Source organism: Salvelinus fontinalis, chromosome 3 (genome assembly GCF_029448725.1).
Source record: "Salvelinus fontinalis isolate EN_2023a chromosome 3, ASM2944872v1, whole genome shotgun sequence".
Taxonomy (NCBI): Eukaryota; Metazoa; Chordata; class Actinopteri; order Salmoniformes; family Salmonidae; genus Salvelinus; species Salvelinus fontinalis.
This window is the reverse complement of record NC_074667.1, coordinates 16,676,347-16,703,406: the sequence shown is the minus strand read 5'-3', so window position 1 is coordinate 16,703,406 and position 27,060 is coordinate 16,676,347. Positions and strand designations below refer to the sequence as shown.

General features: G+C 42.2%; 2 protein-coding genes across 3 annotated transcripts; both read left to right on the top strand.

Moving 5' to 3' along the window:
- The first annotated feature begins 1,171 nt into the window (after positions 1–1,171).
- LOC129834449 (polyadenylate-binding protein 1A-like) lies at positions 1,172–4,209 on the top strand. 2 transcript variants are annotated; one of them, XM_055899441.1, is made up of 4 exons: positions 1,172–1,409; positions 2,888–3,128; positions 3,335–3,431; positions 3,577–4,209. In XM_055899441.1, exons 2-4 carry the CDS (start codon positions 2,919–2,921, stop codon positions 3,612–3,614), a joined length of 345 nt encoding a protein of 114 aa, XP_055755416.1. In that variant the 5' UTR covers positions 1,172–1,409; positions 2,888–2,918; the 3' UTR covers positions 3,615–4,209. The 2 variants fall into 2 exon arrangements, with proteins under 2 accessions (XP_055755416.1, XP_055755424.1); XM_055899449.1 differs by having other exon boundaries at positions 3,544–4,209.
- Positions 4,210–12,558: 8,349 nt separating this feature from the next.
- On the top strand, positions 12,559–22,151 carry LOC129840106 (14-3-3 protein beta/alpha-1). Its single transcript, XM_055907853.1, has 6 exons — positions 12,559–12,686; positions 17,229–17,529; positions 17,857–17,980; positions 18,432–18,595; positions 20,155–20,250; positions 20,393–22,151. The coding sequence occupies exons 2-6, from the start codon at positions 17,236–17,238 to the stop codon at positions 20,447–20,449; spliced, it is 735 nt and encodes a 244-aa protein (XP_055763828.1). The 5' UTR covers positions 12,559–12,686; positions 17,229–17,235; the 3' UTR covers positions 20,450–22,151.
- Positions 22,152–27,060: the final 4,909 nt, after the last annotated feature.

The following is a 27,060-nucleotide window of genomic DNA, read 5'->3' as shown; positions in this document are numbered from 1 at the left end:
CAATGGACAATGTTTCTGTATAGTGGCGATAGTCTCGAGTGCAAGATGAATAACGTTTTCTTCAATAAAGAGAACTATATCAAATAGGGATGCACAATATATCGGTGAACATATCGGAATCCGCTGATATTAGCTAAAGATGCCAACATCGGTAGCGGCCAATGTCTAGTTTAACGGCCCGATGTGCAAAACCAGTGTCAAAGCTGACGTGCATACCTATAGAACGTAGATACATGACGTCATAACATCGCGTAAAATGTTGCACTATACGTGCAACACAGCATTCCTAAACTAGCCCACAATGTCTGCAGTGTGGATTGAGCAGTAATTTGAAAGAGTAACACAATTTCAGCGAGACAACTCAAAGGCGAAATCCATTAAAGCCAAGAAAATGGAATTCATTGCCCTTGACAATCAACTGTTCTCTGTTGTGGGTGATGTTGGCTTTCGTCGACTGGTCGAGCACCGGTACACACTACCAAGTGTGCTATTTTATAGATGTTGCCCTACCGGAGTTACACAGTAATAGCGTCACTGCTATTAGCTTCACGACATACATACTATGGGATGCCGTTTGGGTCTTTGCGTGTCAAAAAAGATACAGTAGCACTGTCAAAGCTGTACAAAAAAGTCTGCAAAACACCAGCCACTAACAATGTGTTTACAATACCGTGTTGGTAATAAAGCATAATTTGTTCGACCGCAACTTCTGGGGTAGGTAGCTTCAGCTTGGTACCTAGCTAGCACCAATACAACCAGCCTGAAAACAATGACCAGTAGAACCTGCAGTCATTTTCATTATTCTTAGCAATGATTTAGGAATCCTTGTTAGTATTAGCTAGGTTGCCACTTGTTGTTCGCCTATTGAAATTGAACTTCAGTTCATGAAAATAAATACCTAGTCAGCAACTTAACCCTGTTGCCCAAAGCTAATGTTATAAGCAGCCAGCTAGCTTTATTTGGCTAGTGAGGTTAGTGTTGTGAAGCTAGCCACATTAAGGATTAGGCAATATAGTGGAACTGGCGGTTTGCCTTCAAAATAAAATTATGTCATTGACAGTAATGCAAATTAATACAAATTGTAGAATTATGCCATACTTTTATTTTGAAGGCTAACCGCAAAGTGCACTATTGTGGCTAATCCTTATTATGGCTACCTTCACATAGATGGGTCCGACCACCATTAATCAAATAAGAACTGTTTTATAAATTAGGGTTGTTTTCGATGATGACACCTTTTGCTATATAGTTAGCTAGCTAACTATAGCTACTGAAACAGATGTTGTGTTATTAGACACGTCAAATAGTGTTATTTGACGTGTATCTTTTTTGACACGCAGAGACCCAAATGGCGTTCCATAGTTGAGAAGGAAACCACTGAACAAATGAACAACGAAACAGTACAGCAAGTAAGTGAAAGAAATAGGTTTTGATTGTGTTTTACTGGTAACGGGGACATATGTAACTGCCAACAAAATAACTTTTTGGTCAGTGTGTGTGTGTGTGTGTGTGTGTGTGTGTGTGTGTGTGTGTGTGTGTGTGTGTGTGTGTGTGTGTGTGTGTGTGTGTGTGTGTGTGTGTGTGTGTGTGTGTGTGTGTGTGTAACCTTTATTTAACTAGGCAAGTCCGTTAAGAACAAATTCTTATTTACAATGACGGCCTTGGACGCTGGGCCAATTGTGCGCCGCACAAGGGTCTGAGTACTTATGTAAATAAGATATCAGTTTTTTACTTTTGATATATTTGCTAAAATTTCTACAATTCTGTTTTTGTTTTGTCAGTATTTTAATTTTATTTAATCCATTTTATAATAAGGCTGTAACGTATATTTTTTGGGGAAAAGTCAAGGGGTCTGAATACTTTCCGAAGGCACTTTATCTGTAAGACCCCTCCGTCAAGCAGTGATTTTCAAACACAGATTCAACCACAAAGACCAGGGACTCGGACCACGCAGGGCCAATTGTGTGCCGCCCAATCACAGCCTGGATTCGAGCCAGAGACTGTAGTGACGCCTCTAGCACTGAGATGCAGTGCCTTAGACCGCTGCGTCCGTGTGTGTGTGTGTGTTAACTATTTAACTGTACTAGAACGCTTAAAGGGCAGCTAAAATTGTAAGTATCGGTCATATCGGTGCATCATTAGTATCAAAAATAACATCAAACAAAATGGAGTGATGGTAATTCAACATCCTTTGTCAAAATATAGATTGATAAGATTAGAGGGAAACGTTTGCTGCTGTTTAATGACAGTTTATAATTGTTGTCATTCCCATTCTTGACTATAATAGTCCTCCCATGAAATTTAACAGAGTTTTCATGAAAGCTGAAGAGCTTCATTAACACTATAATGTCGTTAACAAGTTAAGACTGCAAAAACTGAAAACAGCAATCAACTTACAGGTTAGTGTCAATGCAGTATCAAGACATTTTTGTGCGGCCTTGATAACCTTTCAGTGATAAAGCATTGTTGATGTAGGCCTACCACAACTTGATTTGACTGTCTCCTGCATTTGTACATTTTGGTTCTTTCCATACTCCTTCAGAATTATTATATTCCTCTCCATTCCGGAGCACATCCACATCCACCTTCCGTTGAATGATGTGATGTCCCAAAAAACCCAAACCCATTGTTGTCGCATAAAGGTGTATTGAGATCGCAATGTTGCATCTGTCCCATTATGGCATCTGTGAATGCACGGGCAGCGCAATTGAGACTGATACAACGCTAGTCAATAAAGATGAAATTGCATTGATGCAAAATTAATCATGATCCAATGATCATCACAGAAGGTGAGTAATGCCATACATTATTGTCACTGTCTAGATATGGAATAGATTTCAGTATCTGTGAGTCCAGTGTCTCAATGGAGTGTATCTGACCTCTTCAGGCTGTGGCTAAAATTAATGGGGAGGAGCTGAATGGAAGACGGGTCAGTGTGGTCCACTCAGAAGAAAGGAGAGCGCCGGACAGAGCCGATACACGAGTTTGAGCAGATGAAGCAGGACGATCACTGGGATGATGAGCGTCTTCACAAGGAGTTTTCCCAGTTTTGGAACGATTACGAGTGCAATGGTGATGATAACAGAGGGTGGCCGCAGCAAGGGCTTCGGCTTTGTCTCAACGGAGGGGTGCGTATATCTGATGATGCAGCCCCTCATACCTAAATGATCCCATAACATTTACAGTCTGTAGTTGTAAAAATACATTAGTGATATAACTAGCTATAATCACATCTTTAATCGTGAATATCTAGTTCTCAGCATTGTACAAGTAACGCTACAAGTACCCAGGCAGTGTACAGAACCCATTGCATCATATGATTGCCTTGCCATAGGCCCCCATGCAGCAGCCTGCTGTCCATGTCCAAGGCCAGGAGCCTCTGATGGCCATGCTGGCAACTGCTTGTCCTCAGGAACAGAAGCAGATGCTTGGTGAGTTTGGCATCCTTCTGTTCAGTTCACTTTATTAGCCTCATACTGGAATTTTGCAATCCTCCAGTGTAAAGTACTAAATGATGGTCTGTTTTGTTCCCCATTTCTCGAGGTGAGCATCTCTCACCCTGATCACGCTCCTCAGTCTGGCTGGGAAGATCACAGGCATACTTCTGGAGTTAGACAACTACGAGCTGCTCCACCTAAGTCCCCAGAGATCTGCAAGGTGGATGAGACGGTGGCTGTGTACCAAGCTCGCTAAAGAGGCCATACAGATAGCTGTCCCATCTCAACTTGAAACTTCCTTTACTGAAAAAAGTAGAAGATAATTTAATTGAATAAACCACAAACTCAATATAGAGGTCCAAAGAGACAGTTTTTTGTTTAATGACTGTCCTGACTTGATGGGCATTAATTGGGGCTGACCCCGGTCGAACTTATGTCTGTCAAATCGCTCTGCAAAATTACAATATTGTGAAGGACACTCAATTGTTTGCCAATAGTACATTTTTTAGGCCACTGTAAAGTTATTACATTATGTATTGGTTACCTATTGAAATAATGGTAAATAATTTTAAGCAAGGTCATAGAGAAATGTGTTACTTGTTTAATATATTTACTGTTGCAAGAAAAAGGCTTTTATATCAACAAACAGTTCAGTGGAAATGTGAATATGTAAGACTAATCACTCTTTCAACTGATTATTGAAGACGTCGATTAATTCCGCAGTTGATGCAAACCATACAACAGATCAATGTAAATAAACTGTTCTAATATTTTTGGTATTAGATTTATAACCCGTCATTTTGCCTATCTTAACACTTGACATTGTGCTCATAATGCCCCCAATTCTATATCAGTGATACTTGTGCTATTTCTTTTAACAATATCAAAATGTGAAAGTTTTCATGTTGAAGATGATCTTATTAGCAGAATTTGGCAAGGCAGGCTAAGTTTAATCGTGAAAGAAATAAAATACCATAGCCTCTAGTACACCCTGCTGGCTGTTTCATAGCATCACAGCACCACAGTCAAGAGCACCATTATAGTGGTTGTCTTAACGTTAAAAGGGATAATTTGTGATTTTGGCTATGAGGCCATTTATCTACTTCCCCTAAGTCACATGAACTTGTGAATAAAAACTGCATGTCTCTGTGCCCAGTATGAAGGAAGTTAGAGGTAGTTTTGCGAGCCAATGCTAAGTAGTGTTGCATCCCTGAAGTATCCCTTTAACCAGACTGCTAACCTTATACCTAACCCTAACCTTAAATTAAGACCAAAAAGCTCCTTTTTGTTTTCATACATTTTTACAATACTGTATAGCCAATTTTGACATTGAAGCTTGGCCATCTAGTGGGATCCACTCGTAGGTCATTGATACGAGTCCATTGCAAACACTGGTATAAAACATTTGTACCCAAGACTTGAGGCTTATCATCTGCCCGGTACAGTGAAGAGCACACTTCTCCAGCGTGCCAGCGGCCATCGAAGGTTAGCATTTGACCACTGAAGTCAGTTACATCGCCGAACTACAGTCAGGTCAAGACTGACTGCAGTCGAGCACGCAGATAAGCTTCCCTGAGATGGTTTCTGTCAGTTTGTGCAGAAATGATTAGGTTGTGCAAACCCACTGTTTCATCAGCTCTCCGAGTGGCTGGTCTCAGATGATCCCGCAGGTGAACAAGCCGGATGTGGAGGTCCTGGGCTGGCGTGGTTACACGTGGACTGCGGTTGTGAGGCCGGTTGGACGTACTGGCAAATTCTCGAAAATGACGTTGGTTGCGGCTTATGGTAGAGAAATGAACATTAAATTCTCTAGCAACACCTCTGGTGGACATTCCTGCAGTTAGCATGCCAATTGCAGGCCCCCTCAAAACTTGAGACATCTGTGGCATTGTGCATTTTAGAATGCCTTTTATTGTCTCCAGCAGAAGGTGTGCTGTGTAATCAGCTTCTTGATATGACACACCTGTCAGGTGAATGGATTCTCTTGGCAAATCCGTGATTGACTGTAGACCCTGCCACATATGTCTCGTGTTTGAGCCGTTAAATTGCGACTCTACTTTGTCTCTATATTGACACTTTGCTTGTTTGATTGCCTTGCGGAGGGAATAGCTGCACTGTTTGTATTCGGTCGTGTTTCCGGTCACCTTGCCATGATTAAAAGCGGTGGTTCGCGCTTTCCGTTTCATGCGAATGCTGCCATCAATTCACGGTTTCTGGTTAGGGAAGGTTTTAATAGTCACAGAAGGTACAACATTTCCGATGCACTTGCTAATTAACTCGCTCACCGAGACAGCGTATACATCAATGTTATTGTCCGAGGCTATCCGGAACATATCCCAGTCCACGTGATTGAAGCAATCTTGAAGCGTGGAATCCGATTGGTCAGACCAGCGTTGTATTGACCTGAGCACGGGCGTTGTGGACCTATTGGGGCGGTATGCAAATTGAAGTGAGTCTATGGTGGCAGGTAAGGTGGAGGTGCTATGATCATTGACTAGTCTCTCAAAGCAATTCATGATGACAGAAGTGAGTGCTACGGGGCAATAGTAGCCAGCCAGCTAATGTCTCCCTGTCAGGAATGCCATACCACGGTGGGTTGCCCTTAGTTTGAAGATGTAATGATGTTGTTCTGATTTAAAGAAGCAATAAAACTGGCCTTCTTTAGACTAGCTGAGCATCTGGAGCATTAGCATTTGTGGGTTCGATTACAGGCTCAAAATGGCCAGAAACAAAGAACTTTCTTCTGAAACTCGTCAGTCTATTCTTGTTCTGAGAAATGAAGGCTATACCATGCGAGAAATCGCCAAGAAACTGAAGATCTCGTACAACGCTGTGTACTACTGCCTTCACAGAACAGCGCAAATTGGCTCTAACCAGAATAGAAACAGGAGTGGGAGGTACCGGTGCACAAATGAGCAAAAGGACAAATACATTAGTGTCTAGTTTGAGAAACAGACGCCTCACTAGTCCTCAACTGGCAGCTTCATCAAACAGTACCCGCAAAACATCAGTCTCAACATTAACAGTGAAAAGGTGGCTCCGGGATGCTAGCCTTCTTGGCAGAGATGCAAAGAAAAAGTCATATCTCAGACTGGGCCAATAAATATAAAAGATTAAGATGGGCAAAAGAACACAGACACTGGACAGAGGAACTCTGCCAAGAAGGCCAGCATGCCACCATTATTCTACATTGTAGAATAATAGTGAAAACATCAAAACGATGAAATAACACATATAGAATCATGTAGTAACCAAAAAGGTGTTAAAAAAATCTAAATATATTTTAGATTTTAGATTCTTCAAAGTAGCCACCCTTTGCCTTGATGACAGCTTGGCACACTCTTGGCATTCTCTCAACCAGCTTCACCTGGAATGCTTTTCCAACAGTCTTGAAGGAGTTCCCACATATGCTGAGCACTTGTGGCCTGCTTTTCCTTCACTCTTTTTTGTATTTTTTTATTTTTATTTTACCTTTATTTAACCAGGTAGGCAAGTTGAGAACAAGTTCTCATTTACAATTGCGACCTGGCCAAGATAAAGCAAAGCAGTTCGACACATACAACAACACAGAGTTACACATGGAGTAAAACAAACATACAGTCAATAATACAGTAGAAAAATAAGTCTATATACAATGTGAGCAAGTGAGGTAAGATTCGGGAGGTGAAGGCCAAAAAAAAGGCCATGGTTGCGAAGTAAATACAATATAACAAGTAAAACACTGGAATGGTAGATTTGCAGTGGAAGAATGTGCAAAGTAGAGATAGAAATAATGGGGTGCAAAGGAGCAAAATAAATAAATACAGTAGGGAAAGAGGTAGTTGTTTGGGCTAAATTATAGATGGGCTATGTACAGGTGCAGTAATCTGTGAGCTGCTCTGACACCTGGTGCTTAAAGCTAGTGAGGGAGATAAGTGTTTCCAGTTTCAGAGATTTTTGTAGTTCGATCCAGTCATTGGCAGCAGAGAACTGGAAGGAGAGGCGGCCAAAGGAAGAATTGGTTTTGGGGGTGACCAGAGACATATACCTGCTGGAGCGCGTGCTACAGGTGGGTGCTGCTATGGTCACCAGCGAGCTGAGATAAGGGGGGACTTTACCTAGCAGGGTCTTGTAGATGACCTGGAGCCAGTGGGTTTGGCGACGAGTATGAAGCGAGGGCCAGCCAACGAGAGCATACAGGTCGCAGTGGTGGGTAGTATATGGAGCTTTGGTGACAAAACGGATGGCACTGTGATAGACTGCATGCAATTTATTGAGTAGGGTTTTGGAGGCTATTTTGTAAATGACATCACCGAAGTCGAGGATTGGCAGGATGGTCAGTTTTACAAGGGTATGTTTGGCAGCATGAGTGAAGGATGCTTTGTTGCGGAATAGGAAGCCAATTCTAGATTTAACTTTGGATTGGAGATGTTTGATGTGAGTCTGGAAGGAGAGTTTACAGTCTAACCAGACACCTAGGTATTTGCAGTTGTCCACATATTCTAAGTCAGAGCCGTCCAGAGTAGTGATGTTGGACAGGCGGGCAGGTGCAGGCAGCAATCGGTTGAAGAGCATGCATTTAGTTTTACTTGTATTTAAGAGCAATTGGAGGCCACGGAAGGAGAATTGTATGGCATTGAAGCTCGCCTGGTGGGTTGTTAACACAGTGTCCAAAGAAGGGCCAGAAGTATACAGAATGGTGTCGTCTGCGTAGAGGTGGATCAGCCTCACCAGTAGCAAGAACGACATCATTGATGTACACGGAGAAGAGAGTCGGTCCAAGAATTGAACCCTGTGGCACCCCCATAGAGACTGCCAGAGGCCCGGACAACAGACCCTCCGATTTGACACACTGAACTCTATCAGAGAAGTAGTTGGTGAACCAGGCAAGGCAATCATTTGAGAAACCAAGGCTGTCGAGTCTGCCGATGAGGATGTGGTGATTGACAGAGTCGAAAGCCTTGGCCAGGTCAATAAATAGGGCTGCACAGTGTTGTTTCTTATCGATGGCGGTTAAGATATCGTTTAGGACTGTCACGTTCCTGACCTGTTTTCTGTTGTTTTTGTATGTGTTTAATTGGTCAGGGTGTGAGTTTGGGTGGGTAGTCTATGTTATGTGTTTTCTATGTTGGGTTAATGGGTTGCCTGGTATGGCTCTCAATTAGAGGCAGGTGTTTGGCGTTTCCTCTGATTGAGAGCCATATTAAGGTAGGTTGTTTCACATTGTTTGTTGTGGGTGGTTGTCTCCTGTGTCTGTGTCTATGTCTATGTTGCGCCACACGGGACTGTTTCGGTTTGTTTGTCCGTTCGATCGTTTTGTGTAGTCAGTTTTCCTGTTTGTGCGTTCTTCGTGTATATGTAAGTTCGTTAGTTCAGGTCTGTCTACGTGCGTTTGTTATTTTGTAATTATCAAGTGTATTTCGTGTCAGTGTTCGTCTTGTCAAATAAATCATTATGTATTCATCACCCGCTGTGCCTTGGTCCACTCTCTCACCGAAAGACGACCGTTACAGCCAGACAGAAGCCATTCCTCAGTAAAAGGCATATGACAGCCCGCTTGAAGTTTGCCAAAAGGCACCTAAAGGACTCTGACTATGAGAAACAAGATTCTCTGGTCTGATGAAACCAAGATTGAACTCTTTGGCCTGAATGCCAAGCATCATGTCTGGATGAGACCTGGCACCATCCCTACGGTGAAGCATGGTGGTGGCAGCATCAGGCTGTGGGGATGTTTTTCAGCGGCTGGGAGACTTAGTCAGGATCGAGGGAAAGATGAACGGAGCAAAGTACAGAGAGATCCTTGATGAAAACCTGCTCAATGGAGCTCAGGACCTCAGACTGGGTTGAAGGTTCACCTACCAACAGGACAACAACCCTAAGCACACAGCCAAGACAATGCAGGAGTGTCTTAGGGACAAGTCTCTGAATGTCCTTGAGTGGCCCAGCCAGAGTCCGGACTTGAACCCAATCAAACATCTCTGGAGAGACCTGAAAAAGCTGTGTAGTGATGCTCCCCATCCAACCTGATAGAGCTTGAGAGGATCTGCAGAGAAGAATGGGAGAAACTCCCCAAATACACGTATGCCAAGCGTGTAGTGTCATACCCAAGAAGGCTTGAGGCTGTAATCACTGCCAAAGGTGCTTCAACAAAGTTCTGAGTAAAGAGTCTGAATACTTACGTTAATGCAATATTTCAGTTTTATAATGTTAATAAATAAAAATTTCTAAAATACTGTTTTTGCTTTGTCATTATGGGGTATTGTGTGTATATTGGTAAGGGGGGGGGAAACTATTTAATCCATTTTAGAATAAGGTTGTAACGTAACAAAATGTGGAAAAAGTCAAGGGGTCTGAATGCTTTCTGAATGCACTGTATACACACAAAAATATAAACGCAACATATAAAAATGTAAAGAATGTATTGATCCTTGAGAGCAGCGGAGTCCCATGTTGGCGGTTTGGTGTTGTTTTCCTCGAAGCGGGTGATGAAGGTGTTTAGCTTGTCCCGGAGCGAGGCATTGGTGTCCAGACAATCCGTGGTTGTCTGGAATCCCTGCCACATATATATTATGTCTGACTTGTTGAATTGCTACTCCACTTTGTCCCTGTACTTTCGTTTTGCCTCTTTGATTGCCTTATGGAGGTCATAGCTGGTCTGTTTGTATACGTCCATGTTCCCAGTCACCATGTCGAGGTTCAATTAGGTGGTTCAGTTTTTGCGAATTCTGCCATCTATCCACGGTTTTTGGTTTGGATAAGTTCTAATCATCACAGTAGGAACAACATCCTCTATGCACTTCCTGATGAACCCAGTCACCAAGTCAGTGTATATGTCGATACTATTCTCAGAGGCAACCTGGAACATTTCACAGTCCGCATGATCAAAACAATTTTGAAGCATAGATTTCGATTGGTCAGACGAACGTTGAACAGTCATTAACATGGGTACTTCCTGCTTAAGTTTCTGCCTGTAGGTGGGGAAGAGCGGAATGGAGGCATGATTTAATTTACCGAAAGAAGGGCGTGGGAGAGCTTTGTAGCCGTCCCAGAAGGGAGAGTAGCAATGATCCAGAGTGTTCGTTGCGTGTGTAGCACTGGAGTGTAGCACAGGAGGCGACCTGGAACATAAATCATGCCTCCATTCCGCTATCATTTCGGTAGTGATTTCCTCACATTGTTTTTCCTTTATTAATATCTTCATCGACTTGATTGATCGGAAAACATTTACATTTATATATTATTCACGTAATCTTCTCTCAGATCAACTCTTTAGTGATTTGGATGGGAGGCCCCCAAACAATAAACTCTCCTTCCAGACTCACATTAAGCATCTCCAATCCAAAATTAAATCTAGAATCGGCTTCCTATTTCGCAACAAAGCATCCTTCACTCATGCTGCCAACATACCCTCGTAAAACAGACTATCGATCCTTGAAATCGGCGACGTAATTTACAAAATAGCCTCCAACACTCTACTCAGAAAATTGGATGCAGTCTATCCCAGTGCCATCCGTTTTGTATATACTACCCACCACTGCGACCTGTATGCTCTCGTTGGCTGGCCCTCGCTTCATATTCGTTGCCAAACCCACTGGCTCCAGGTCATCTATAAGTCTTTGCTAGTTAAAGCCCCTCCTTATCTCAGCTCACTGGTCACCATAGCAGCACCCACCCGTAGCATGCCCTTTGGCCGCCTCTCCTTCCAGTTCTCTGCTGCCAATGACTGGAACGAATTACAAAAGTCACTGAAGCTGAAAGCTCATATATCTCTCACTAACTTTAAGCATCAGCTGTCAGAGCAGCTTACCAATCATTGCACCTGTACATAGCCTATCTGTAAATAGCCCATTCCCATATTGTTCTTTTGCTCCTTTGCACCCCAGTATCTCTACTTGCACATTCATCTTCTGCACATCTATCACTCCAGTGTTAATTGGAAATGGTCATTATTTCGCCGCTACGGCCTATTTATTGCCTTACCTCCCGAATCTTACCTCATTTGCACACACTGTATATAGATTTTTTCAATTGTGTTATTGACTGTACATTTGTTTATTCCATGTGTAACTCTGTGTTGTTGCTTGTGTCGCACTGCTTTGCTTTATCTTGGCCAGGTCGCAGTTGTAAATGAGAACTTGTTCTCAACTGGCCTACCTGGTCAAATAAAAAAAGTAAAACTAATAAAATGTCAATAATATACATTCATTTGAACTCTGAGGTACGAGTTTCCGACATGATGTAAACGCGGCAAATTTCCAACATGATATGAACGCAGCATAATATCTGACTGTCAACTGTCTCTTGGAGACAGTAACCACAGATTATCCATTGTATTGACCAGCTACTCCACACAATGAAAATAAATGTCTTCAAAAATGGAAGGCAGTCGGGAGGAGGCAAGATCAGGTGGGACCATCATAGCCAATATTCTGTGTGGACAACAGGCACAACGGTTTCCTAGTTACCACAGCCACAAAGTCAAAAATGGCTATCAAAAAATGAATGACAACAATGTGCTTTTGGGTTTTTAATTTAAAAGTTGGGCATATGGTTAGCAGTGTAGGTTAAGGTTCGTGTTAGGTTTAAAATCATATTTTAGAAGGGAGATAGTAGAAATAGGCGGGGTTTATGACTTTGTGTTCGTGGTAGTGACGATCAGGCACAAGTCTGATACAAAGTGTTTTTTTCTCAGTTGCCAGGATGTCACGTGTCCTACTTATAGCGATACACTCGTAGCTACCTTAATCATTACGAAACTTATATTACATCAAGTAAGCCACACGTAGCAAATAAGACATACATTTTTTTATTACAAAATTTGACACTCCATTGGCCTCCATACAAAAACTCCTCGCTTGGTGAGCCAAAAAAAAAAAGATTTTGGGCCCAGTTATCCCTCTTGTGTAGGCCGTCATTGTAAATAAGAATTTGTTCTTAACTGACTTGCCTAGTTAAACAAAGGTTAATTGTAAAAACATGTTTTGCTTCGCCCTCTTCTCTGCAGTAACTATGGTGACCATATACGTCATTCTATAGTGGTTCCCGTAGTCTTTATGACGTCAACGACCCTGTACAACTCTCTGAAAACCCCGGAGTGCTGTTACCATAGATATTGGCGGGGGAGGGTGGGGTTTAGAGGAAGCGGAAGTGGAAGTGTCAGCGCAGGCGGAAGTGGTACTGCCCTGAACATCCCGAGCAGCGAACCGAGGACAGCTTGATACTCCCATCGTTCAGAGAAAAAAAAAGCAAGATTCAAAATACATTCTAAATGTGAGTTTACTTGCATAAAGTCGATTCTAGTATTATTTCATGGGTAAGGTAAAGCATTTTGGGCCCATAACCCAACAATGGCTCAAATCGCTATCTATGGCGGAAGGTGCCTATTGTGGTTTGGGGCTGGGTACAATGACTTAGGCCGAGACGTGTGATTGAATGGCGAACTAGAGCTCACAAACTAGCTAGGATTTAGATTATTGTAAGCCAATAGGGGAGATCGGCCATGCAATATATGAATCAAAAAGTGTTCCATAATGAAATGTGTATAGAGACTGAAAAACACATTTTGCCAGGCTAACGTTCCCATCCTGGTCGTCGTGAAATGAAGATATCTTACCAGCGCTAGCAAGCTAATGCTAACTTGACGCTATCTCCAGCGAATTTTACTAGTGACTGGACTGCAATACACAGGCCTTTGCGATTCGTGAACAATAAAATAAAACTGGTGCTTATAACGAATTAAAATGACATTTTAGTAAATCCAACTCATTGGTTGCATTCAATTACGCTAGCTAACGTTAGTTGGTTTGCTAACGGTATCGCTCCATCTTAAAATTCCGCAAGGGAATGCGACAGAGGGCGTAGCTAGCCAACTACCAACATCTCCAATGGACTGGAATATAGCACGCTAGCTAGCGCCTTAGCAATGAGGTTGCCTACGGATCTTATAGGGCAATGCAGCAGTATTTCCGCCATGGACGTTCCATTGCTAAATCCGTGATTAAAGAATAGCAGGTTGTCATGTTATCGGTTTTATATCGATAATAACTAAGACAGTGGCAATTAAGACGTTTGGCCTTGGTATTTTAGGATACCATACTGTCATAGTATTCCAGGCATTGTAAATAAACTAACGCAAGTGACAAATCAGAGTCAAAATTGACTTAGCGGTCATAATAAGCTTGTAGTTAACATGGCCATAATAATACATTGGTTAAACAATAGATCCTATTAATTATATGCGTAAAACAATATAGCTAAGATCCCCTGCGGCGTTGTCACTGAGTACTGTGACCATTTCATGTTATTTTCTATTGGTGTCTAGTGCATTAGAAACATTCATTGCTCTAGGTGTAAGTCTAGAGCTGTGTTTCACCTCAAATTTAAACAAAGTGATAAGGTTAATTTCCTATAATGGTTATTTGTTACAGTGTTTCCCAAATTCGGTCTTGGGGTTCTCCTCGGGGACACATTTAGGTTTTTGTTCTAGCAGTACACAGCTGATTCAAATAATCAAATCTTGATGATGAGTTGGTTATTTTAATCAGTTGTGTAGTGCTAGGGCAAAAACCAAAATGTGCACACGGGGACTGAGTTTGGGAAACCCTTGTTTAAAGATGGTCTTCTGATTATAGCCTAAAACTTCCTAGAGCCCCAATGGGACTTGATCGACAGTTGAAAGCGTTTAGCATCTGCAAGATGAATTTACGATTTCGCCAGCCTTTTTCACAAACACACTGCTAGGGCCTAATAATGTCTTAGCAGATGAGGCTGCATGGATGTGTATACTTGCCTACGAGTGGGTTTATGCCTACAACGTTTTTATAATAATAATCTAGCCTTCCTTGTCATGTGTAAATGGCAGGGCATAACATTTACTTTTTGGTACACCAGCCACTGGGACAGGTAGATTTTAAAAATCTACCAGCCTCTCATATTTTTTTTTACCAGCCAACATATTTTTTCACACAAATTTCACCAAGAAAACACAAACGAACGGATGAGCATGCTTTGTAATGTTTCTAAAACAAATTTATTTTTAATAAGAAGTAATGTGGGTTATTGTTTTTCTTTTTTTGTGATGTGTTCTTTATCCAAAATATCACAGATTAGACAAATGCCCCTTTAAGGGCGTAAGGTTACCGTTGTAGTGCGACTCGTGTCATGTTTGTGCCTGTGAGATTCTGACTAGTAGAATAAGCGTTGTCTTCTCTTCCCTAGCAGTTAAAGCTCAAACATAGAAAAACAACCTAGCATGTGAACAAAACAATGTAAATAGCAAAGAAACACAAGGACAAAGTCTCACTTCAGCAGATGTTTGGTTTAGACCAACTTTTATGCCTGTGTGCTGCACTTCTAAAAAATTAAATAAAAATGAATCTTTCAATCTGCTCTTCACGTGCGCACAGCCCCCAGCCTGGCAGTGTTGCAGAGCGAGGTGGAATAGGCTATATAGGATTCGTAGTTTTTATACTTTGTGCAATTAATTTACCAGCTATGAAACAAAACGGCAGAAATACTTTGAAACGGCTACTGCATAATTTATTTTACTATAAATGTGATCATACTTATTTCTATTCACAAATGTGAGTGAAATACTCGCACGGTGGAGCCCTAACCACCCGCCAACGTGGCCGGTGAAATAGACATTTAACCCGCCAACGCCAAAATCTACACGCATTTGGCAGGTAGCGGGTGTTTATTTTAGGCCCTGGTAAATTGACTGGTCAGGCTAGGTTCACCAGGTGTCCAGTAGAGGGCGCAGCTACTCCAAGAATTCACTGAGGTGAAACCTGGCTTAAAAACGAATGAAGCCGATGCAGTAAAAGACACAATCTGATTATGCTTTCCTGCAACACAAAGCTGTTGACTGACTGGCCTAGCCTATATAGACATTCAGATCAACAATAGAGCTATCTTCATTGTCATGGATGTGTGTTTAGCTTGGCTAGCGTATCATGTCCAAAAATGGTGTTGATATAGGCTAGCCTACTATAGGTTGAACATTGCACACATTCACACCATATGGTGTTCTCCTTGCTATAACCTATTGCATATGGAACTTTAGTGTAGCTTACACTGCTATTATTTATTAGGCCTACACTATTAGTGGTTGTATTGTGAATCGAAGAACAGGCAACACTTAGTAAATGAATAATATGAAAGGAGCATCTTGGAGTCACTCAGACCAAAACACAGGCTATATGAAAGGCGTAATACAGAAATGTTCATCACTACAATGAATATACCGGAAATTACGTAGATGTGTACACTTAATTATACAAGGTTTTATATGCATCTCGATTCTCTACTTCGTCACATTTTCACTATTTCACTCGAGGACCAGCAGTGGAGGCTTTCCTCCTTAAAATAAACGTATATTTGACAACACACGATGTCTCAATACAAAGTTATATGTGCCTTTATTTTTTTTTGTAAAAGTACATGGATGTGTGTTAAATGGATGATCAAAAACATGTAATTTGGTCATGTATACTACCGGTCAAAAGTTTTAGAACACCTACTCATTCAAGGGCTTTTCCTTATTTTTCCTATTTTCTACATTGCAGAATAATAGTGAGACATCAAAACTATGAAATAACACATGGAATCATGTAGTAACCAAAAAAGTGTTGAACAAATCGAAATATATTTTATCTTTGAGATTCTTCAATTAACCACCCTTTGCCTTGACAGCTTTGCACACTTGGCATTCTCTCAACCAGCTTCACCTGTAATACTTTGCCAACAGTATTGAAGGAGTATACATATGCTGAGAACTTGTTGGCTGCTTTTCCTTCAGTCTGCGGTCATGCTCATCCCAAACAATGGTTTGAGAGAATGCCAAGTGTGCAAAGCTGTCAAGGCAAAGGGTGGCTACTTTGAAGAATCTCATATAAAATATATTTTGATTTGTTTAACACTTTAGATTGGTTACTACATGATTCCATATATGATTTAATTGTTTTGATGTCTTCACTATTATTCTACAGTGTAGAAAATAGTAAAAAATTAAGAAAAACCCTTGAATGAGTAAGTGTTCTAAAACTTTTGACTGGTAGTGTATGAGAAAACCCTTTAGAATTTTGTATGATGTCAGTAGCCTAGTCAAAGGCAGCATTATGCTAAAATGTATCGACACTCTCCATTTTAGACCATAGGTAACAAATTAAACCAAGAATTTGAATTGTTTAACAATCTGCCTCTGGTGGCCTAATGGAACAAATGCAATTGGATGGTGGCTCTACTGTTTAAGGTCTCTGATAGGTTGTTATTTTGTTACCAGATATAATTATCTGCTCAGCTGGTTAATTTGGCCAGGTTCACCTATGAGAAAAGCTAGCAGCTAGCCATTTTAGACCAATGGTTTAAACTGTGGTCTAAGCAAGGTTCACAAGTATAGCCCCTAAGGAAATATCTTTGGAGTAACTCCTGAGTGGTATCTGAAAGGTTTTTCATGTTGACATATATTGTTCTGATTTTATTAATCAGTTTTAATACATAGCCTATTGAATAATCAGTAATTGGGCCAAATATTAGTACATACTTCTCTCTCAGTTAAGGGAGGGCCTCATTTCTGATATATAGACAACCCGATAGCATGTCCAGAGATGTCCGGGATTGATGTCAATTCCATTTCAATTCAATCGGGAAGTAAAGTGAAATTAAAAAGCATTGAAAGGCAAGTTTACTCAAGTTTATTTAATTTCAGTCATTGTCAATTGACTGAATTGACAATGATCCCAGTGTTTCTCAATTTTATGATGGCTATGTTGCTTGCTGTGACTATGACCACAACTCTGTGCCCTTTCACAGCCTCGACATGGACAAGAACGACCTGGTACAGAAGGCTAAGCTGGCCGAGCAGGCCGAGCGCTATGACGACATGGCGGCGGCTATGAAGGCGGTGACGGAGCAGGGCGGTGAGCTCTCCAACGAGGAGCGCAACCTGCTGTCGGTGGCCTACAAGAACGTGGTGGGTGCGCGTCGCTCCTCCTGGCGTGTCATCTCCAGCATCGAGCAGAAGACCGAGGGCAACGAGAAGAAGCAGCAGATGGCACGCGAGTACCGCGAGAAGATTGAGGCCGAGCTGCAGGACATCTGCAAGGACGTGCTGGTGAGAGAGCGCTGCCGCTTGCTACTCCCTATGGGCCCCCCTCGCTATTAAATGAAGGGTCCCGTGATGTTATGGGGATGAGTGTAACACTGGGGCTTTATTTCAATTCATTAATAGTCCTGTTCATTTAGAGTCCAGGCAATTTGGGAATGGCCTACAGGAATTTTTCATTAGGCATTCTGATTGTGAGCTGGAATGAATTTGACCCCAACGCCAGGTTACAAAGCATAATCTATTTTGGGTTCATCTTTTGTTTGGTCCTGTGTGTTGAAAGGGCGGACTTGAGTTGACTGACACCCAACCAACCTCTCTTTTTTTCTGTTTTAGGCACTCCTCGACAATTACCTCATTGCCAATGCGACTCAGGCAGAAAGCAAGGTGTTCTACCTTAAAATGAAAGGGGACTACTACAGATATCTGTCTGAGGTGGCATCTGGAGAATCAAAGAAGAGTAAGTTGATCATCTCTGTTCAATGGGAAAGCTTCTGAGTCACCCATATTCGTTAATCAGCCACTTTTCTTCAACCTCTGATTTTCATGGAAATAAGCAAAACCTCCAATTTGATGTCCTCATAGTACTTTTATTTAACCTTTATTCAACTAGGCAAGTCAGTTGAGAACAAATTCTTATTTACAATTACGGCCAAGGAACAGTGGGTGTCCCTTGTTCAGGGACAGAACGACAGATTTTTACCTTGTCAGCTTGGGGATTCGATCTAGCAACCTTTCGGTTACTGGCTCAACGCTCTAACCACTAGGCTATATGCCGCCCCATAAGATCTAGACAATGTTTAATCAGTATCCATTATACAGGAGATGGGCTGTGAAATGAAACATGAATTCACTTCAACAAAAGCATTATGCCGTTAATTAATTGGACCTCTTCTCCCTCTCTGTCACAGCCACAGTGGAGAACTCCCAGCAGGCCTACCAGGAGGCCTTTGACATCAGCAAGAAGGACATGCAGCCGACACACCCCATCAGGCTGGGGCTCGCTCTCAACTTTTCTGTCTTCTACTATGAGATCCTCAACTCCCCTGAGCAGGCCTGCAGTTTGGCGAAGGCGGTGGGGCACCGTTATACACTCTCTCTCGCTCAAACACACACACGTTCCTCCATCACACAGCAGCGCCTGTGTGATCAGTATGAGTCTGGCCTAATTGAATCAATACAGAGCACAAACACGCTCCTCCTGCTCAGCTACACTATAGATACAAAAGTATGTGGACACCCCTTCAAATTAGTGGATTCCGCTATTTCAGCCACACCAGTTGCTGACAGATGTATAAAATTGAGCATACAGCCATGCAATCCCCATAGACAAACATTGGCAGTAGAATGACCTTACTGAAGCGCTTAGTATCTTTCAATGTGGCACCGTCATAGGATGCAACCTTTCCAACAAGTCAGTTTGTCAAATTTCTGCCCTTCTAGAGCTGCCCCGGTCAACTGCAAGTGCTGTTATTGTGAAGTAGAAATATAGGAGCAACAATTGCTCAGCCGCGAAGTGTTAGGACAAAGAAGCACACAGAACGGGACCGCTGAAGCGCATAGAGGGTAAAAAATTTGTCTGTCCTCGGTTGCAACACTCACTACTGAGTTCCAAACTGCCTCTGGAAGCAACATCAGCAAAATAACTGTTCGCCAGGAGCTTCATGAAATGGGTTTCCATGGCTGAGCAGCCACACACAAGCCTAAGATCACTATGCGCAATGCCAAGTGTCGGCTGGAGTGGTGTAAAGCTCGCCGCCATTGGACTGTGGAGCAGTTGAAACGCGCTCTCTGCAGTGAGGAATCACGCTTCACCATCTGGCAGTCTGACGGACGAACCTGGGTTTGGCGGATGCCAGGAAAACGCTACCTGCCCAAATGAATAGTGCCCACTAAAGTTTGGTGGAGGCGGAATAATGGTCTGGGGTCTGTTTTTCATGGTTCGGGCTAGGCCCCTTAGTTCCAGTGAAGGAAAATCTTAATGCTACAGCATACACTGACATTCTAGACGATTCTGTGCTTCCAATGTTGTGGCAACAGTTTGGGGAAGACCCTTTCCTGTTTCAGCATGACAAAGCCCCCGTGCACAAAGCGAGGTCCATACAGAAATGGTTTGTCGAGATTGGTGTTGAAGAACTTGACTGGCCTGCACAGAGCCCTGACCTCAACCTCACCGAACACCTTAGGCCTGCAAGCCAGGCCTAATTGCCCAACATCAGTGCCCAACCCCACTAATGCTCAGCGATGTTCCAACATCTAGTGGAAAGCCTTCCTAGAAGAGTGGAGGCTGTTTTAGCAGCAAAGAGGGGGGACCAACCTAATATTAAATGCCAATGATTTTGAAATGAGATGTTCGATGCCCGGGTGTCCACATACTTTTGGTCATGTAGTGTACGTGACACAAACGTGATCTTCAACAACGGTGCTCGTGCTGTTGGCATTTGCCAGATATTGAATCAAAAATAGACTTTAATGGATGGTGCTTTGTCATCTGGTATGCCACGATTTGTTAGTTGGTAAGCCCTTTTTAGGGGTAATACATTTAAAACCTGTTTGAGGCATTGTAGGTTTTTGTATTCTGGGTCTTTTAGAACATATTTTTTACCCCCTTCCATATGCCTGTTTTCCCTCCAGGCTTTCGACGAAGCGATCGCCGAGCTTGACACCTTGAACGAGGACTCTTACAAAGACAGCACCCTGATCATGCAGCTACTAAGGGACAACCTCACTGTAAGTGCTTACTGCCAATACACGCCTTGTCGATGTAATGCCATTCAAATGCATAATAGTTTGATACTCTTGGAACTGAATACCTCGAGTGTATGAATCCAATGAACTCAATGGTTGGATTTGTTTTTCTCCCCCTCTGCAGCTGTGGACATCAGAAAACCAGGGTGATGAGGGGGATGCCGGCGAAGGGGAGAACTAAAGGCGTTGCACTTCACTGTTATTCCACCCACACCCTTCTCTCTCTTCTCTTACACATATACAGCCCGTACATTCCCGCTCCATCCAGCCTCTTCCTTTCTGTATGACAAGCAGCATGAATTGTACCTGACCTACCAGTTGTGCCCTTTCTCCGCTATGCTCCAAGACAACAGGGTAACACTCAGTTGTTAACAAGCCAAGTCTTGTTTTGTGAGGAGAAAAAAAATTATAAAATTGCCCAGTTGAGTGGCATGGCCATTCCCTCCTCCACCTCCCTTCCTTTTGATTCCCTCCAAACATTAAAAAAATATATTTTCTTTCACCTAGCAAGATCTGCATTTATAGTATCCATTTTTTGCTTTCCTAGTGTACTAGCGATTGCTGGTTTGACTCAGAAAATGTATTAAACTGTCTGTTTATTTTCAACAAACACTGTGATGCTTAGTTATTCTCCACATAATCACATTCTGGATGATAAAATTCAGGACTGTATGGTTTGAGTAGCAGTGCAATTCTGCTGTGGCCTCATACAGAATGGTATAACGGGCTGTATTGTGACACTGACTAACATGCGTATTGCTGTGTATTGTTTGTTTATTTTGCATATGGAATTAAAATGAATAAAAGGGACCCTACTGTAGGTTTTGCCATTCCACATCTGTCCAGTTAAAAATAAGAAAAATTTAACATTCCATCAGAACCTAACATTAAGACAATATACCTTTTTTGAACAAACCTGGAACATTCTCCTGAACAGCTGTCATAAAGGTGCTGTTTGAAATCAGTACAATGATCCTTGTTTGTTCTTAAATGTTACTTTTTGCTTTGTGTAATAATGACTCACACTTTGGCTCAACTGTAAGTTGTAAACATTTGCGGTAAATATAAATCTGTCTTAAATGTAATGTTAACCTGCTTGCAAAGAAACACCTTAAAGCCGTTGCGTTGAACTTTGACGTCTTGGTTATTCAAGCCTATCTTGATAGCCTTATGCTGACAGTACAAACTGACCAGTTTCCTTCATGAAATGATATCTAAGCGAATGTATGCTTTTGCCCACGACGAGTGTGTAAGCAAGTCCCCTAATGTAAGTTGTGTAAGGAGGTTGTCTATCATAGTCAGAGATGGCATTGATGCTTTTGTTTTGTGTATCTCCAGAGGAGACCATATTATAGTGGAATGCGGTCAGTGGATGGGTTAGATTCTGGAGTAGTGCAAGGACCCTTAAGAGGTAGCTGAAATCACTCAGTGTCACAATACCTTGTCATCACCATAACATTCCACTTAGGTGTAGAATTGATCTGTCTCAGTTCGTCTTGCTGAAGACAATGTTTCATGCACTGAAGAAAAATCTCCCCTTTTAGCTGAACAAATGGCAGTTATTCTACGCTTGATAAAAAAAATAATGCAGTAGTGAATGTGGAACCGAGCCTGTCTGTATATCTGGTATCTCCAATTGCTTTATTTTTACTGACCGGTATTCTGCCTAAAGTTTGCTTCTGTGACGGTTTTATTGCTTAGTGCGCACGTGGTTGTGACATTTTAGACTAGCATAAAAAAAATACAAACAAACAAAAAAACTGGTTATTGACGTAAAACAAAATTTGTGTATGTCTTTTAAAACAGTTCTAGTTTCACCTTACATGTTATCAGGAAATGTAAAAGACAATTTAAAGTGAAATAAAAGTTTTATCAGTTCCAAATGTTCCTGTTTTGTTTTTATAACCACTGGTTTGTGTCTCTGATGGAGTTGCTGCCTAAAATACCAGTTGAAAACCATCAAATTGTTCCTTGAAAGAGTCTTAAGCGTTATTTAATGTCCAATTAAAACATTGGCTACTTATTTGACAGAAAAATTGCATTCCACCTCAGAAAGAAGGCTTAATCTTTTCCTCAGGCGTCCTATTTTTATTTGTTCCTGTCTAAGAGCTCTTGAATATTTTTAACCGGGTAGTTTGAGTCTTGGATGCTGATTGGGTGAAAGCTGTGGTATATCAGACTGTATACCACTGGTATGACAAAACATTTTTACTTCTCTAAATAGGCTGGTAACCAGTTTATAATAGCAATAAGGCACCTCAGGGGTTTGTGGTATATGGGCGAAATACCACAGTCACACCTCCTTGGGCATTATTGCTTAAATATACTATTACACACAACCTAAAAATTGAAATGAAGCATCAGGGCATTACACTATATATACAAAAGTATGTGAACACCCCTTGAAATGAGTGGATACGGCTATCTCAACCACACCCTTTGGTGACATGTATAAAATCGTTCACAGTCATGCAATCTCTGTAAACAAACATTGGCAGTAGAATGGCCTTACTGAAGAGCTCAGTGACTTTCAACGTAGCACCGTCATAGGATGCCACCTTTCCAACAAGTCAGTTCGTCAAATTTCTGCCCTGCTAGAGCTGCCCTGGTCAACTGTAAGTGCTGTTATTGTGAAGTGGAAACGTCTAGGAGCAACAATGGCTCAGCCGCAAAGTGGTAGGCCAAGTGCTGAAGCGTGTAGTGCGTACGAATCATCTGTACTCTGTTGCAACACACAACCGAGTTTCAAACTGCCTCTGGAAGCAACGTCAGCTCAAGAACTGTTCGTCAGGAGCTTCATGGTCGGGCAGCCGCTCACAAGCCTAAGATCACCATGCCAAGTGCCGGCTGGAGTGGTGTAAATCTCGTCGCCATTGGACTTTAGAGCAGTGGAAACGCGTTCTCTGGGGTGATGAATCACACTTCTCCATCTGGGTTTGGCGAATGCCAGGAGAACACTACCTGCCCCAATGCATCTTAACACTACAGCATGCAATGACATTCTAGACGATTCTGTGCTTCCAACTTTGTGGCAAGTTTGGGGAAGGCCATTTCCTGTTTCAGCATGACAATGCCCCCTTGGTTTGTCGAGATCGGTGTGGAAGAACTTGACTGGCCTGCACAGAGCCCTGACCTCAACCGCATCGAACAACTTTGGGATGAATTAGAGCGCTGACTTCGAGCCAGGCCTAATCGCCCAACATCAGTGCTCGACCTCACTAATGCTCGTGGCTGAATGGAAGCAAGTCCCTGCAGCAATGTTCCAACATCTAGTGGAAATCCGTCCCAGAAGAGTGGAAGCTGTTATAGCAGCAAATGGGGGACCAACTCCATAATAATGCCCATGATTTTGGAATGAGATGTTCAACGAGCAGTCCACATACTTTTGGTCATATAGTGTATATCCTCAAAATCTGGTTGCTGTTCATTTTGTACAAGATAAACATCCTATTAGTTCTCTGAGATACATTGGAATAGAAATGGTCCAGATGTCACACAGGGGAGGGGACATTGAGAGGAAACTTCTTCAAAGGGAATCTGAAGAAGTTTGACATAAAACCGTTTTTATAAAATGTCCAAATTCTGTTTGTTTTTTATCCAAATGCTTGCTCATTTGGATGCCTGGGTTACTGTTGAGCACTTTCTGGGAGTGGGAAAGCCATTTCCACTTCTACCAGCTCACGTTTATTGCCTATGGTGATGTTCCTCTTCCCAGACATTGCTGAACTTACAATGCCTGGATAGGTATTTTACGCTTTGCGTCATGTGTAAGAACAGCCCTTAGCCGTGGTAAAATGGCCATATACCACACCCCCTCGTGCCTTATTGCTTAAATATACTGAGATGACATTGCTGAAACGTAAAATATTGATAATCCGAAAATACATTTACCAATAATTTTTTTCAAACATCCTGTAATTGAAGCAACAACTGGACAATGGAAAACAACTGGTTTCAAAACTGGTATCATCTAATTCAGCCCCCATCAGGGAGGATGAGTGACTCTGATTTGTCCCCCATTTGTTTCCCAAATCGAAATCTGCCATAAAACTACATCTAAAGATGATGCATTACTGATAGAATTGTCAACATGGCAGGTGATATAGATGGTAATATGTTTCAATATGCTCGTAAATGCAACTATACTGAAATAAAATATCCCAGAAATGTTCCATATGTACGAAAAGCACATTTCTCAAACATTTTGTGCACAAATTTGTTTACATCCCTGTTAGTGAGCATTTATCCTTTGTCAAGATAATCCATCCCCCTGACAGGTGTGGAACATTAAGAAGCTGATTAAACAGTATCATTACACAGGTGCACCTTCTGCTGGGAACAATAAAAAGACACTCAAATGTGCAGTTTTGTCACACAACACAATACCACAGATGTTTTGAGGCAGTGTGCAATTGGCATGCTGACTGCAAGAATGTCCACTACAGCTGTTGCAAGATCATTTAATGTTAATTTCTCTACCATAAGCCACCTCCAACTTCAATTTTGAGAATTTGGCAGTATCCCCAACCGGCCTCACAACTCAAATCAAATTTATTTATGAAGCCCTTCTTACATCAGCTGATATCTCAAAGTGCTGTACAGAAACCCAGCCTAAAACCCCAAACAGCAAGCAATGCAGGTGTAGAAGCACGGTGGCTAGGAAAAACTCCCTAGAAAGGCCAGAACCTAGGAAGAAACCTAGAGAGGAACCAGGCTATGAGGGGTGGCCAGTCCTCTTCTGGCTGCGCCGGGTGGAGATTATAACAGAACATGGCCAAGATGTTCAAATGTTCATAGATGACCAGCAGGGTCAAATATTAATAATCACAGTGGTTGTCGAGGGTGCAACAGGTCAGCACCTCAGGAGTAAATATCAGTTGGCTTTTCATAGCCAATCATTCAGAGTATCTCTACCACTCCTGCTGTCTCTAGAGAGTTGAAAACAACAGGTCTGGGACAGGTAGCACGTCCGGTGAACAAGTCAGGGTTCCATAGCCGCAGGCAGAACAGTTGAAACTAGAGCAGCAGCACGGCCAGGCGGACTGGGGACAGCAAGGAGTCATCAGGCCAGGTAGTCCTGAGGCATGGTCCTAGGGCTCAGGTCCTCCGAGAGAGAGAAAGAAAGAATTAGAGAGAGCAAACGTAAATTCACTGGCGCCAATCCAGACAGGAAGATCACGTCAGTGACTCAACCCACTCAAGTGACGCACCCCTCCTAGGGACAGCATGGAAGAGCACCAGTAAGCGAGTGACTCAGCCCCTGTAATAGGGTTAGAGGCAGAGAATCCCAGTGGAGAGAGGGGAACCGGCCAATCAGAGACAGCAAGGGTGGTTCGTTGCTCCAGTGCCTTTCCGTTCACCTTCACACTCCTGGGCCAGACTACACTCAATCATAGGACCTACTGAAGAGATGAGTCTTCAATAAAGACTTAAAAGTTGAGACCGAGTCTCCGTCTCTGACATGGGTAGGCAGACCATTCCATAAAAATTGAGCTCTATAGGAGAAAGCCCTGCCTCCAGCTGTTTGCTTAGAAATTCTAGGGACAGTTAGGAGGCCTGCGTCTTGTGACCGTAGCGTATGTGTAGGTATGTACGGCAGGACCAAATCGGAAAGATAGGTAGGAGCAAGCCCATGTAATGCTTTGTAGGTTAGCAGTAAAACCTTGAAATCAGCCCTTGCCTTAACAAGAAGCCAGTGTAGAGAGGCTAGCACTGGAGTAATATGATACATTTTTTGGGTTCTAGTCAAGATTCTAGCGGCAGTGTTTAGCACTAACTGAAGTTTATTTTGTGCTTTATCTGGGTAGCCGGAAAGTAGAGCATTGCAGTAGTCTAACCTAGAAGTGACAAAAGAATGGATACAATTTTCTGCATCATTTTTGGACAGAAAGTTTCTGATTTTTGCAATGTTACGTAGATGGAAAAAATCTGTCCTTGAAACAGTCTTGATATGTTTGTCAAAAGAGAGATCAGGGTCCAGAGTAATGCAGAGGTCCTTCACAGTTTTATTTGAGACGACTGTACAACCATCAAGATTAATTGTCAGATTCAACAGAAGATCTTTTTGTTTCTTGGGACCTAGAACAAGCATCTCTGTTTTGTTCGAGTTTAAAAGTAGAAACTTTGCAGCCATCCACTTCCTTATGTCTGAAACACAAGCTTCCAGCGAGGGCAATTTTGGGGCTTCACCATGTTTCATTGAAATGTACAGCTGTGTGTCATCTGCATAGCAGTGAAAGTTAACATTATGTTTCCGAATGACATCCCCAAGAGGTAAAATATATAGTGAAAACAATAGTGGTCCTAAAACGGAACCTTGAGGAACACCAAAATTTACAGTTGATTTGTCAGAGGACAAACCATCCACAGACACAAACTGATTTCTTTCCGACAGAGAAGATCTAAACCAGGCCAGAACTTGTCCGTGTAGACCAATTTGGGTTTCCAATCTCTCCAAAAGAATGTGGTGATCAATGGTATCAAAAGCAGCACTAAGGTCTAGGAGCACGAGGACAGATGCAGAGCCTCGGTCTGATGCCATTAAAAATTGTATTTACCACCTTCACAAGTGCAGTCTCAGTGCTATGATGGGTCTAAAAGCAGACTGAAGCGTTTTGTATACATTGTTTGTCTTCAGGAAGGCAGTGAGCTGCTGCGCAACAGCTTTTTCAATTTTTTTTGAGAGGAATGGGAGATTCGATATAGGCCGATAGTTTTTTATATTTTCTGGGTCAAGGTTTGGCTTTTTCAAGAGAGGCTTTATTACTGCCACTTTTAGTGAGTTTGGTACAC